General features: G+C 43.8%; 2 protein-coding genes across 2 annotated transcripts; both read right to left on the reverse strand.

Moving 5' to 3' along the window:
• Positions 1-8: 8 nt before the first annotated feature.
• On the reverse strand, positions 9-8,403 carry LOC102709487 (enoyl-CoA hydratase 2, peroxisomal-like). Its single transcript, XM_040527629.1, has 11 exons — positions 8,244-8,403; positions 8,108-8,130; positions 7,903-8,008; positions 6,926-7,002; positions 6,676-6,748; positions 2,308-2,347; positions 1,666-1,738; positions 1,429-1,579; positions 1,104-1,174; positions 394-567; positions 9-314 (listed from the first exon to the last, which is right to left on the reverse strand). Exons 1-11 carry the CDS (start codon positions 8,313-8,315, stop codon positions 227-229), a joined length of 948 nt encoding a protein of 315 aa, XP_040383563.1. The 5' UTR covers positions 8,316-8,403; the 3' UTR covers positions 9-226.
• A 366-nt stretch (positions 8,404-8,769) lies between these two features.
• LOC102718952 (enoyl-CoA hydratase 2, peroxisomal-like) lies at positions 8,770-12,265 on the reverse strand. Its single transcript, XM_006661432.3, has 11 exons — positions 12,142-12,265; positions 12,011-12,033; positions 11,773-11,878; positions 11,247-11,320; positions 11,082-11,154; positions 10,813-10,852; positions 10,074-10,146; positions 9,836-9,983; positions 9,585-9,655; positions 9,159-9,332; positions 8,770-9,063 (listed from the first exon to the last, which is right to left on the reverse strand). The coding sequence occupies exons 1-11, from the start codon at positions 12,223-12,225 to the stop codon at positions 8,976-8,978; spliced, it is 954 nt and encodes a 317-aa protein (XP_006661495.1). The 5' UTR covers positions 12,226-12,265; the 3' UTR covers positions 8,770-8,975.
• Positions 12,266-12,971: the final 706 nt, after the last annotated feature.

Here is a 12,971-nt window from a genome sequence, read left to right on the forward strand (position 1 = left end):
TCGATAAATTTAGGGAATGCATCATTTGCAGATCCGTGAAGAGCACTTGTAGTTGTTATCATTACAACGGCAACACAACCACTTGCAGTAGCTTAGCTCTTCATTTAACCTGATTTTTATGTCCCCAGAAAGCTTCACCTTTTCGGACCACTACACACTACCAAACTAATGCAAGCAGCAGGCACCAATTCGTTTAAAATATCCAGTCACGAATATGATACAGCACTTACAATGATGAGGGGGTGTGTTTGAGCAACACATATCCAGAAAGCACGGCGCGGTTGCGTTCTTTGACCTTTGTTTGATAAAGCACCCTGCAAGAGCCAATCATTCCATGGGTTTGTGGGAGAGATATCAGCAGCTACAGAAATTCAAACAGAATGTATTTTTTACCTCTGGCCCTCGAGCCACATTTCAGTAACTAATGTTTCCCCAGGATAGACGTGCAGAAGAAATCGACCAAAGATGCTTTTCACTGCTGCTGGATCTCCATTGCAGAAAGATTTGATGACAGCGCGGGTCGCAAATCCAAGGGAACAAAGACCATGCAGTATTGGACGAGTGAACCTATAGTAGTCCTTGTCAGATAAAATCTTCACGTATGGAACGGGTAAACGAGGATCCCACGCAAAAATCAAGTCATGAACTTTACAGATCGTGAACATGAAACATACTGAGGCCTAATTCATCCCAATATGAACAAAACCATTTGCAAAAGACATTTTGACCTCATGAGTTCGCTCAGTTCTGTTGAAAAAATCCAGATAAATCTGACAAGTGATAACAATGGACAGTTTTGCTCATACTCTTTCACTACAACAGTCTGTAAGTCAAACATTGTTTGCCTTTCTAGGGGAATGAATTATCTTTTTTAGGAACATTGTTTGTCTTTATTTAGGCCTCTATACACTTGTTTGATAACATCAAAGAGCCAGAGTTGGATGCTCGTTAGCATTTCTATCACATACTAAATATGTTGGTATTTAATTTGATGAAAGATCCAGTGCAAATATTCCTAAATGTCAGTGTATGAATATAAAATATGTTGGTCCTAGTAAAAATAAGTACACAGGGAATACTGCGAATGGCAGTGGTACACATACCCAGCAACCTGTGCAACCGTAGGGTCTGAATGCAAAGGATTATAGTCCCCAGATAACCTGTATAAGAGTGCCTGGATGAACAATGAGAAGTGATCAGACTTTGGGGAGCAATAGGATTTGAACTCAAAAGACATGAAAAGCACATGCAAATTATGGCACTTTGAATTATTAATGTACATTAGACAATGAACACAGTAATTCGTCAAAACACAGACCATGTAAGAAAATGGCTGCAAGTCTATTTGAGATGTCATGCACCACTATTACCAACAAAGACATGTAACTGCACGCACACATAAAAAAGCAAGTTGAATGAGCAACATGCCTGGGATTGTTGTGTCTGGTCTTCATATAATGCAGAAGGCGCTGAATTTGGAATAGAAATGCGAGAAACCTGGTTAGTGGGATAACTAGTATAGGAGTACGGTCGTGAAGAATCAGAAAAGCCTCCAGCACCACGCAAGTAGATAGTGCTCCTGTATTAAGCATTAACTGCATTGGTTCTTTGTACTTTATGATAATCAAATTGGGATATTTAAATCTTAAAAGGCATCTCACAAACCTGTTCATACATAAAACTTCACCAGAATCTTTGACATGAGTTTTAGTTTCAATCTCAAGAATAGTTGCTTTCCCTGAATATAGAAGTAGCCTCAGTGAAATCATTTCCCAAGTTTGAGAATATCATTTTGCTTGTTTCCAATCAGTCGATATAGGATTTTATTGATGAAGTGGTTGAAGAGTTCAAAGGATGCAGGTGTAGTTAATCAAAAGTGATTTCAATTGGTTAGTAGTGCTCTGACGGTCTGACCAAACACTCCTGCTGGTGTGGATGGACACTGATAGATGACAGACAAAATGAATAATACACTTGATACTAGCATAGGATAGAGTAGGAAAATGACCAAAAAAACATGGCACATGATTCCTATAATAGATGAAGTTCACAGTTGCAACTTGCAAATATTGAAATATTATATCGCAAGAAGCAGAGGCTATAAGCTCAATACAGCAAGTCATCAAGACACAGGTCATACTGAGGTGTTCCATGGGAAGGATTTCAGTTTATTGTGCTTTACATCATTCATTTTATGAGAATACTTCAGCTTTTGTTTCAGATATAGCAGTGGCATGGATTACAGAGATGATGAACATTATTTTTCAGAATAAGAAGGCAACTAGGACAGCTGATTGAGTTTGGTACCTTTGTCATGCAATCCAGCTACCTTAACATTGTTTACAACCTGAAGAAATAAAAATAAGGAATCCATAAGTTGACACTAGGGACAGGTGATTCTCAAGAATGTTATTCCATACTGATATCATAAGTTAAAGCAATGTTCAGCTGTGTAGTAACTTATTGGACTACTGACTACTGGGAAAACAGCTCTTTCATCAATGGCAATAATGTGGTCAAAGCGAAAACTTGCTGTTGATATGAACAGTTTACTTAAGCTTCTTTGTAAAGCAGCTTTTCTTTTCATTTTTGTACAACACCTCCTATGTTTGTCTCTTTTACTCTTTCATTTTCTCCTATGTTTGTCTCTTTTGCTCTTTCATTTTCTCCTCAACTTTGTTACATTGTAACCCTTCATTTATCTCAATGAAATGGCTATAAGGTAGATGTCACGCCCGGAGTTTTGTCCTAAGCCTAAAATCGTAAAAGAAATCCGTAAATAACAATTGGCTTAATTAACTCAGGAAGAATCCCTCTAAAAGGAATTAATTTAATTAAATCGAGGCTCGCAAATCGACTAACTGGATTTAAATTCAAATTGCAGAAGTATAAAATTTGATCAAACAAATTAATTTAAAACTCGGCAAAAGTGGGGTTTTCCTTTTTCCCTCCTTTTTCCTTTCTTTTTCCCTTCCTTCTCAAATTTTCCTCCCTTCCTTTTCTTTTTATTTTTCCTTTTTCCTCTCCTCCTTCCCGGGCCGACCCAGCCGAGCCGGCCCATTTCCCCTCGGCCGGCCCAGCCGACCGGCTCCGGCCTCCTCCTCCGCCCGCGCGCGCTCCTCCCTCCGCCTGGGCCGCCGCCTCGGCCCAGCTCGCGCCCGCGCTCGCGGCAAAGTCCGCGCCGCCTCCCTCTCCCTCGCGCCACTGACAGGTGGGGCCCACCTGTCAGCGGCCAAGCTTCGCCCGCGCCCGCGCCGCGCCGCGCCGGCCGAGTCCGCCTCCGCCCGACTCCTCCGGACGCCGCGCCGCCACCGCAACCGCCGCCGCCGAGTTCGCCGCGTCGTCGACTCGGTCTCCACCGGCCGCTCCGCCCTAGCCGGCGCCGCCCCCTTTAAAATCCCCGTGCCTCTGCCCCGCCGCCACTTCCCCCCCCCTCTCCGCCCGAAGCTTCCCTCCGTCGCCGTCAGCCGCCGATCTCCTCGTCGGCCGTCGGACGTCGCCGCCCACCCGCGTCACCACCGCCGCCTCGTCTTCGTCGACCTTCCGCCGGCCTTCGTCGCCACCGGTGGTCGCCGAGCTTCCCCGCCGCCTCCTCGCCCTTTCCGCCGTCGTGCCCGACTTCGTCGTCCGCGCGTCGCCGTCCGCGCTCGCGACGTCGCCGTCCCGCTCCGTTCGCCATCGCCCATTCCTTCTCCTCGCCGACGTGCTGCCGCCTTCCATCACCGCTGGTGAGCTCTCCGCTCCTCTCTCTCTCTTTCTTCCCTCTTCGCCGCCGCTGCCGACCTCCCCATGCCATCGGTAAGTGCCGGTCGCCGCCAATCCCGCCGCACTGCTGCATCCCCCTCCTCTTCCTCCGTGCGCGCGCCGCCCGGCTGTCGCTGCCGTCGCCGCGAGGCGTCGTCGCCGCCTCCCCGGCCGAACGCCGCATCCCATCCCCCTCTCCCTTGCGCCGCCGCCCGTCGCCTCACGCCGGTGCTCGCCGACGCCGTCGACGCCCTCGCACCGCCGGTCATCGCCGTCGCCACCTTCTCCTTCTCCTCGGCCCTCGCCGTCTCCGCCGCGCCGTCGCGCCGCCAGCCGCGCTCTCCCCTCCCCCTCTGTTCCCCTCTCGCTGACCGACGGGGCCCACTCGTCAGTCGCCACCGCGCCCTCCCTTCCTCTCTCCTCCCCGGGCCCGCGTGTCAGTCTCTCCCTCCCCCTCTCTCTCACCGACAGGTGGTCCCCACCTGTCAGCCGTCAGTCCTCTCTCCTCGCTGACGTCAGCAGCCCCATTAATTGCGCAATAATTCAATTAAGGTTTTTTGTTTAGCTAAAAAACCCAGAAAACTTCTAAAATTCATAAGTAATTCATCTAGTCTCCGTTTTGGTCCATTCAAATTTCATTAAATCCAGAAAAATGCCAAGAATCCATTAAAAATAGTTTCTTTCTCTGTTTCAGTAGTTTTTTAGCCTGTTTTTCTTGTTTTGCCTTGTTTGTCGTAGGTTTTTCCCCCCGTCGCAGCGCCGTTCGTCCTCGAAGTCATCGCCGATGTTCCTCGTGGGTCTAAGCAAGGCAAGTGGCACTCTTCTTTGATCATATTGAACCTATGTTTATAAAATCCCCCGCTTTTACATTCAAACATGCATTGTATTCAAATGTATTTACTTTATTGGGCATTTACCTTTATACCCGTTGATCCCCATTTATTATTATTGTCATCCCAGGGTTAATTTGACTAGACTTAGGGTTAGGCAATGCTTAGCCATGCTTAGCTCAACTAGCTCACCAATTATTATTTAATTACTGTTACACTTTAATAGACCTTTAATGGTTGTAATCATTATTCATTTCCCGTTGAGGATTAATATAACTAAAATATTGCTTATCGTGGGCTGTGGGTGCATGGTTTTGAGAGTCGCACCCATGGCAATTAAGGACCGGTTCTCAGGAAACCCTGAAGGTCTTACGCGTACTAACCACAAGCCAGAATGGGCAACGGTGAGACTCGTAATCTAGCTTGTCCCTATTCGACGTACCGAGGCAAGGGTAGGCGTGATGGAGTATGGACGGGCAATCGTGGTGTAACGAAAGCCTCTGCTGCTTCCAGATCTACCAAGTCACAAGAGGGGACTGCCCGACTTGGTGTAAAGAAGGGGGTGAAACCTGAAGTGTGGTACGATTGTCTAGGGAGGGTTAGGTGAAAGGTCTTATCATGGTTTCCGTACTGAGGTATCGTGGTGATACGTTGGGGCATGGTAACATGCTTGGCAACCATATCTTGTGGGTAAAGTTGTACACCTCTGCAGAGTAAAACTATTTGAATAGCCGTGCCCGCGGTTATTGGGCGAACTGACAGACTCACTGGGATTAGTCGAACCCCTTTAATAATTTTACTAATCTTGGGATTAGTTTGACCCTGTGCAACGTGGTGTAACGTTGGCAGTGGTTTGGGTCTGTCGCACCGTGGTTTAATGTTGGGCAGAGGGTTGACCCTGTCGCTACGTGTTGTAACGTTCGACAGTGGTTTGGGCCTGTTGCAACATGGTGTAACGTTGGACAGTGGATGTTTATTTTAAATGCTTACTTTACTTTTATTTCAGTCTATTCTGTCTTCTGTTTTGCTAAATTACTGCAGCTTTGTGCAATTTAACCTTAGCCTATCCTTGTTACCCTATTGCATTCATTATTCTCCTCTCTTGGGTGTTACTTGTTGAGTACGGTGGTTTGTACTCAGCCTTGCTTAATTTTTCCCCCACCAGAGCAAGTGTCAGAGCCTGTGTCAGAAGAAGGTTGTTCCGAAGGTTGAAGTAAGGTTCAGTCCGCCGTCAAGAATGCCTGTGGTGTGGAGCCGTCTTCGCTAGCTGAAGCTGAAGATTAGATGGTCTAGTCTTGTTTTCCTTTTCCGCTGCATTTCGATAGATAATTGTTTTTATTTGTTTTTAAGTCGTGGAACTGTGTATTGATTTGTCATAGTGTGTACTCGGGCTGATTCCTGGACCGAGATTTAATACATGCTATTGTTCGGAAATTTGGTGTAAATTTCTGGGCGTGACAGTAGAGCTGGCTCTGCCTTCTTATGTCCAAAAAAAAAAAAGAAGCAGAAGAAGAAACAAGCAACATAATATTTTTTTTGACAAACACATTAGAGAATGATATCCATGTGGACTATCCTGTCTTCATGATCAATTGATCATCGCATAACTAAGGCTGCGTTTGGGAGGAGGGGTTGGGAATCCTCCCCGGTGGCATGCAAAACGGAGTGGGGAATTAGCGCCTAATTGATTAAGTATTAGGCTATTAGCTGAAAACAACTTGAAAAATGGATTAATATGATTTTTAAAGTAATTCTTCTATAGATTTTTTTTAAAAAAATATACCGTTTAGCAGTTTGGGAAGTGTGTTCGTGGAAAATGACGGAGTAAAAGTTGGAAAAATGGGCAAATGAACACAGCCTAACATGAGTGCACAAGTTTAATTAAAATAATTGAATTTCCAATGGCAGATAATCCATATTTGTCAATCCACATGGATAAGATCATTTTGTAATGTAGTCATAAATATATTTTGACCAACTTTTATGCAGAAACTACGATAGTTATCAACCCAGTCAGTGATTGCCTATACCATGCATCTCAGACTCCAAGCACAACAATATTGAAACAAAATCTTTTCAGAAGGATAGGAAAGCTACTTACACTGGCACACGAAGGAATTGGTTTGTATATTTCTATGTATTGTTGACCATGCAATAGAAGGCTTGCATCAAAGCTGAAGGAAAACAAGACAATGAAAAGCTAAAGTGGTTGCAGCATTCCCATTGAGTTGCTAAAAACATAGATAGATAGATGGGTAGATAAGAAGGTGTCAAAACTAATGGTAGCGAAACATGGCATGGAGCAAAAGTAGAATTCACAAGCTACTGTAATCATGTAATGGATATCTTACTTAAGGCCAGGCACATCAACAATTCCAAGTCCATTGCTGTTCTTGTTAGGAAATAAAGAAGCAAAAGTAGGAAGAGCCTGCAATTTAATAGAAACAAGAAATGTGTGTTAGTTTCACACTATTTTCTAGATTAAGACTCGGTATTTCAAACATGTGAAGCAGAGTTTAGGTGATGTGAGTCTAATAGCAGTGCAATGTGTTGGTAAGTCACATGAAATACATGTCCGACTCCTTATATTCACTATAAGATGAGAACATGGACTCTCGGCATGGCTAAACATAATTCTTGAGTAATTTCTTTAGTTTCATTGTCACCATATCACCCAATAAAACAACAGTATTAATTATGATTTGCTAGTCAATGAACCAGAATAGAGGATTCTTTGTTCACCATAAGCTATCGATGGTGACACCTTGATGACACCAATGATCAATATAATCCTCCAAAGTGAACAAGCTGTCAAGTATATAGTATTTCTCTAAGGTGGATGGAGTTCAGCTAAGTACAATACGCAAGCACTAGCTCCCCAAGTCCATACAAAAAGTAACTAAGAAAAGACACTGATTTAACAGCAGATAATCCATCAAGGCTTTGAGAAAGCAGAATATGTCCTGGTAGGTTCCGATTTAATTTTGTCTGTAAATGTGCATCTTGATTAAGAAAATAAAAGCCTGGCCTGCTTACTAACTAAGATTCTACAAGCCTATCAATCTATCATACACATGATTCCAAATTGCTAGTACCTAGAATGAGTGCGACACTATTATATCACAAACACGAATTTTTCCCCAAATCAAATTCAGCAGAGTAATCGCAACGACTAGAGCGTCAGAACAACGAACTCGCACTAAAACGAGAGGGATTAACCGAGGTGCCGAATTTCCCCCAAATCAAATTCAGCAGAGTGATCGCAACGACTAGAGCGTCAGAACAACGAATCCGCACTAAAACGAGAGGGGATTAACCGAGGGGCCACCTTAATGTGTGGCTGCCCGTCCCTGTGGTACACCAAGTGCAGCTCCTTGTCGTCGACGGCGTCCCTGCCGCACGCCCCGACCCCGAGCGCGTAGAGAGCCACATCCCTGCGAAGTAAACAAGCACGGGGCAGCCGATCAGATCAACCGGGTGGGGAGGGGCGGGGTCCCGTCGAGCAGGCGGTGGGCGAATTCCGCGGGGCTCACCTCTCGTCGTAGGCGAAGGAGACCTGCGCGTACAGAGGAGAGAGAGAGAGGAGATGAAGCGTGAGAGCTCGAACGCCTCGAGGCGGATAGAGAAGCCGCGGGAGGGAAGGGAGAGTGTGGTGCGTGGACTACCAACCTCCGGGAACCTGTGGGAGAGGACGACCTCGGGGTCGACGGCCGCGGCGGGTGCTCTGGATCGCGCCGCCATCGTCGCCAGCCGCGTTCGCCTGCGTGTCGCCGACGACGGCGTGGGGAGGCGAGAGCAGAGGAGGGGGTGGCGACGTGGCGTGGAAGGGGGAAGGAACCTGGGAATAAAAACAAGGGTAAACAAACAGACAGACAAGAGGATTAAGGCCTGTTTGTTTTAGTTTTCAATTATTATAATATTCTTTTTTTACATTGCATTAAATATACATCGTATATACTCCTATTACCTATAAAAATCTTAAAATATGTATACTTTGCGTCTTTTTTCCCTAATTACTTGTTAATATGGCCCTCTTGTAATCAGATCCTTGCTTCGCCCCTGGATAGAGTAGATAACACTATAGTGATATGTGATGAATGTTTCTATTTAATGGATCTTGTCTGGACGGGAAGCCGGCATGTAGTATTTCTGTTTTAAATAAGTCACTCTTATATATAGATGAAAACAACGGCGAGTAGTAGACGGAACTTGCTGTACTTATTCACATGCCAGTGCACGATTTACATATGAATTATCACCACAGAAAAAAAAAAGCACAAATGAATCATATGGGAGTTTGTTGTTCGCTAGAACAAGAGTAGCAAAGGGAGTTGGTGGTTGGATTCTCTCAACAGCCAACGAGAAACCTTGCAAGAACATGATCAGATGAGCTTCCTCGCCTCACAACGATGAAGATATGCGACTGAGCAACGTATATCCAGAAAGCACGGATTGATTACGCTCTTTGACCTTAGTTCTGTAGAGCACCCTTTTCATCAGGAAAAAAAATGAGATGAGATGAGCTACAGTTTCAGAGAACAGGACAGTAGAGGCAACCAGATTAGAGAAAATTGCACTCGCTACCTGTTTCCTTGGAGCCACGTTTCAGTGACTAAAGTTTCTCCTGGGTAAACATGGAGAAGAAATCGACAGGAGATGCTTTTCACAGCTGCTGGCTCCCCGTTGCAGAATGACTTGAGCACAGCTCGAATGGCGTATCCGAGAGTACACAGTCCGTGAAGTATCGGACGAGAAAATCTTCGTGATTTTCAATCAGATTAGTTTATTTGAAGATCGCAACAATTCATGGGAGGAGTCCTATACTAATACAAAATAGTGGCAAGAATGAAGCGAAATTGCTGATCTGTTTGAATATAAAAGATACTGATAGCTTCAGAAAAGAAAAACTCTTCATTATTTTCTTATTTTCTGTATTTTTTTTCTTTTGTCTGAAGAGTGGTTTCCTTGTTTCTTTCAAGTTAAGACATGAATCAGAACTAGGCAACATACCCTGAAGCCTGTGCAACACAAGGATCTGAATGCAAAGGGTAAAAGACAGTAGATGAGCCAAACAAAAGTGCCTGAAACATCAAAATTTCAAAATTTAACTTTATATCACTTGTACTCTTGATCCCCCCAAAAAGGTGGTACTCAAATGTATAAACCTTTGAAGATGGAACGCCCACAATAATCACACAAGAGTGGAGTACTTGTTGTTAGGTTTTGCACAGTAAATTTACTCATAATATGAAACGTCATACCTGGGATTTCTGGGTGTGGTCTTCATATACTGCAGTAGGTGTGGTATCCGGAAATGAGGCATGAGCACGGTTGGCAGGATAAGTGGCATATGAGAACGGCTGTGAAGAGTCAGAGAAGCCTCCAGAACCACGCAAATAGAATGTACTCCTGTGCAAGGTATTCTATTATTCTCATATTTCATCCAATCCCATATTTCATTCAATTATATAGCTCAATTGTTCCATAAAACATACTGACCTGCTCATACATAAATGTTCACCAGAACCTTCAAGACAGATAAGTGATTCAAGTTCAAGAACTGCTGTTTTCCCTGCATAAGAACAGTTTGCAGCCATTAGCTGATTCCAATCAATACACGCAGGGCATGTTCAGTTCTGAAAGGTATTCAAGCATAAAAAGAACGAGGACAACCTGAACTAAAAATAGATCGGTAAATGATCTAAAACAAGTCGAAAAATGCAGGGAATAAAGAATGAAGATAAAGTGAATTCCAAACGCGTTTCAGTAACCTATTTGTGTTAATGCTGAAATAAACCAAAATTTGGAAGCTAAAAGCACATAGAATTGATGAAATTTTAAAGTAGAAGGAACTACATTCACATGATCTGACATTACCATGATTATTACTGATCAATTAACATAGCAAGTAATACGGTCATTAGTTTAGTGGAGAGCATGAAATTACATCGATGCAGAAATGTGACTGAATGCGACATTCTGAATCTATCCCTGATGCTAATAGTGGACTTACTGGACTATCAAGAAAAGCATTAAGAATTCCTGAAATAATCTAAGTAAAACAAGTAAGACCACGCTCGTGTTAATCAGTTTTAGATGCAAATGGAAGTTTTATAATGAATAAATAGCAGAGAATGAAATAAATTAAGTAACATGCATTTTAACCATTCAGATTAGAGAGGAAATAGAATATCTGCACACTAATAAACCTTAGTTATTAAATACATGGAAAGGGTACCTCGATCGTGCAAGCCAGCTACTCTAGTTTTCTTGATAACCTGGAGATAAAGAACAAGATGATGAATAATATTGTATATGCATCCACAAAATAGTAGATGCATGGTCACGGAGAGTTTTGTCCATCATATTGATATAATATACTGTAGCATGAAGGCCCACGATTATTAGATTCCACAAAATCATTCACAAATTAGCCTTAGTAAGATAGGTCAACTGAGAGATATTGATATGTATCGTTCTTCAAGATGAACATTTCTGTCAACTTACATTGGCTCGTGATGGAATTACTCTATATACCTCTATATATTGCTGGCTATGCAATATAAGGTTTGGATCATACCTGGACAATATAAACAAGACAAATTAATCAAGCATCATGCAACAACAACACAAAGGGAAGGGAGTAAATAGGGGTAAAACAAAAATTCTTACTGAAGTCCAGGCACATCCAGGGCATATCCTGTACCATTCCTCAGAGTAAATAAAGAAAAGAAAGTAGGTAAAACCTGCAAGATAATATAAGTTTTTTTTTGGAAGCCCGGGTGGTTTATATTAAGTAGGAGGGAAATATATGTACAGAGATTGGAGTTACAAATTAGGGTGGGGGGAGGAGAAGCAACCGGCGTGTAGGATATGCCCTGGATAATATAAGTTGAAATTAATTATGACAAATACAAATACCTAAGCAATATAAATATACAAAATGCTAATGCATACATATTAAGAATATGCATAGTGGCACAGATAACTGGTGCGATATGTTAGGTAAGGAATATGTTGCCATATCGTCTTCAAAATAAATATTTAAAATATTATTAATAGTTCAAGTTTTAAAAATTTAACCTTAATTTTATTCAAAACGACATGAATTACAAATCTGGAGGGAGTAGATAGTTAGTACTTCCCATTTTCCCGATCAAATTTAAGATAGCACATGAGAGCACCAATTTCTAGTTACCTTAATTGATGATATCTCATCCCTGTGATACACCAACTGGAGCTCCCTCTCATCCACTGCATCAGCGGCACAAGCTCCCACGCCTAGCGCATACAGCGCCACATCCCTGCATCAACCAAACAAGAGAAGGCACAAAAAAAAACAGAGGGAGGAACTGATCATCGATCAAATTCAGAGCAGGAGAAAAGGAGCCACTCGGAACGGACGTTCAGTCGAGCAGGTGGTGGGCGCAGCAAACCTCTCGTCGTAGGAGAACGCGACCTGCGGCAATCACCAGTGGCAGAGAGAAACAGAGAATCAGAGACCGCCGGACTTGAGAACCCCGAGAATGATCGGAGAGGAGACGGACACGATCGACGAGTGCGTCACCTCGGGGAAGTTGTGCGAGAGCACCAGGCCCGGGTTAATGGCGTTGGCGGCCACGAGCGCCTTCGCCGGCGAGGACGTGGCCATGGCGCAGCAGCAACGGTGAGAGATTCGGGCAGACGAAGCGCAGCGAAGCGCGGGCGGGCGGCATCAACTACCCCTCTTAGGTTGGCCATGGCAAACAAGACAAATTATGGGATCGACTCGGATGACGAAAGCGCGCGACGAGGAATATAAATCTGAGAAAGCGACGAGAGTCGGCCTCCTTACGTCAAAAATTTGCAAAAATGACACTCAAGTCGTGGTGTTTCGCACATTCGTTTTCTTTGGGTCTTAGCATTTAGCGCCTGCAGGCCGTTTTTTTAATTTTTATTCAGCTCAGATCGTTCAAAAAACATCATCAAAAATAGGATGCGGGCTCAACGCTAGAGACATTAGTATCACGTTTCAACGCTAATATCGTTGGCACTGACCCCACGTCAACGTGGAGCCAGAGCCGATCCCCTCGCTAACGTGGCGAGGCCTCATTGCTAACACCCTAAGCCCAACACCGCAGTTGGCACTGAGGTAAGAACTCGGTCATTTCTACCGCTGAGCCATCTTATTGCTATTCTCTTTTTTTCTATTTCTCTAGGGTTCGTGCGACGACGCTGAGTCATCTCTTATCCTTCCCAAATTCATTTCAAATTGAAGGGGAATTGAGTTGGAGGTCGACTTAAAAGATAAACTCCTTCGAAAAACCTAATTTCCTCAAGTATTTTGAGGGGTTTTAGGCCGAAACCATGATTAGTGAATGTGGTTCAGGATGTATGATGACTTAGGGAATGTGACTC

The sequence above is a fragment of the Oryza brachyantha genome, chromosome 9, assembly GCF_000231095.2.
Source record: "Oryza brachyantha chromosome 9, ObraRS2, whole genome shotgun sequence".
Lineage (NCBI taxonomy): Eukaryota > Viridiplantae > Streptophyta > Magnoliopsida > Poales > Poaceae > Oryza > Oryza brachyantha.

What these genes read in the sequence shown, in the direction of transcription:
- LOC102709487 (XM_040527629.1), bottom strand. Translation starts at nt 8,315, where the DNA reads ATGGCGGCGCGATCCAGAGCACCCGCCGCGGCCGTCGACCCCGAGGTC. An exon ending in ACGGGCAGCCACACATTAAG is followed by an intron (nt 7,003 to 7,902) that starts GTGGCCCCTCGG and finishes ATTAAATTGCAG; the next exon opens with GCTCTTCCTACTTTTGCTTC. An exon ending in GAAGTTTTATGTATGAACAG is followed by an intron (nt 1,580 to 1,665) that starts GTTTGTGAGATG and finishes TGCTTAATACAG; the next exon opens with GAGCACTATCTACTTGCGTG.
- LOC102718952 (XM_006661432.3), bottom strand. Translation starts at nt 12,225, where the DNA reads ATGGCCACGTCCTCGCCGGCGAAGGCGCTCGTGGCCGCCAACGCCATT. An exon ending in ATGAGATATCATCAATTAAG is followed by an intron (nt 11,321 to 11,772) that starts GTAACTAGAAAT and finishes ATTATCTTGCAG; the next exon opens with GTTTTACCTACTTTCTTTTC. An exon ending in GAACATTTATGTATGAGCAG is followed by an intron (nt 9,984 to 10,073) that starts GTCAGTATGTTT and finishes TACCTTGCACAG; the next exon opens with GAGTACATTCTATTTGCGTG.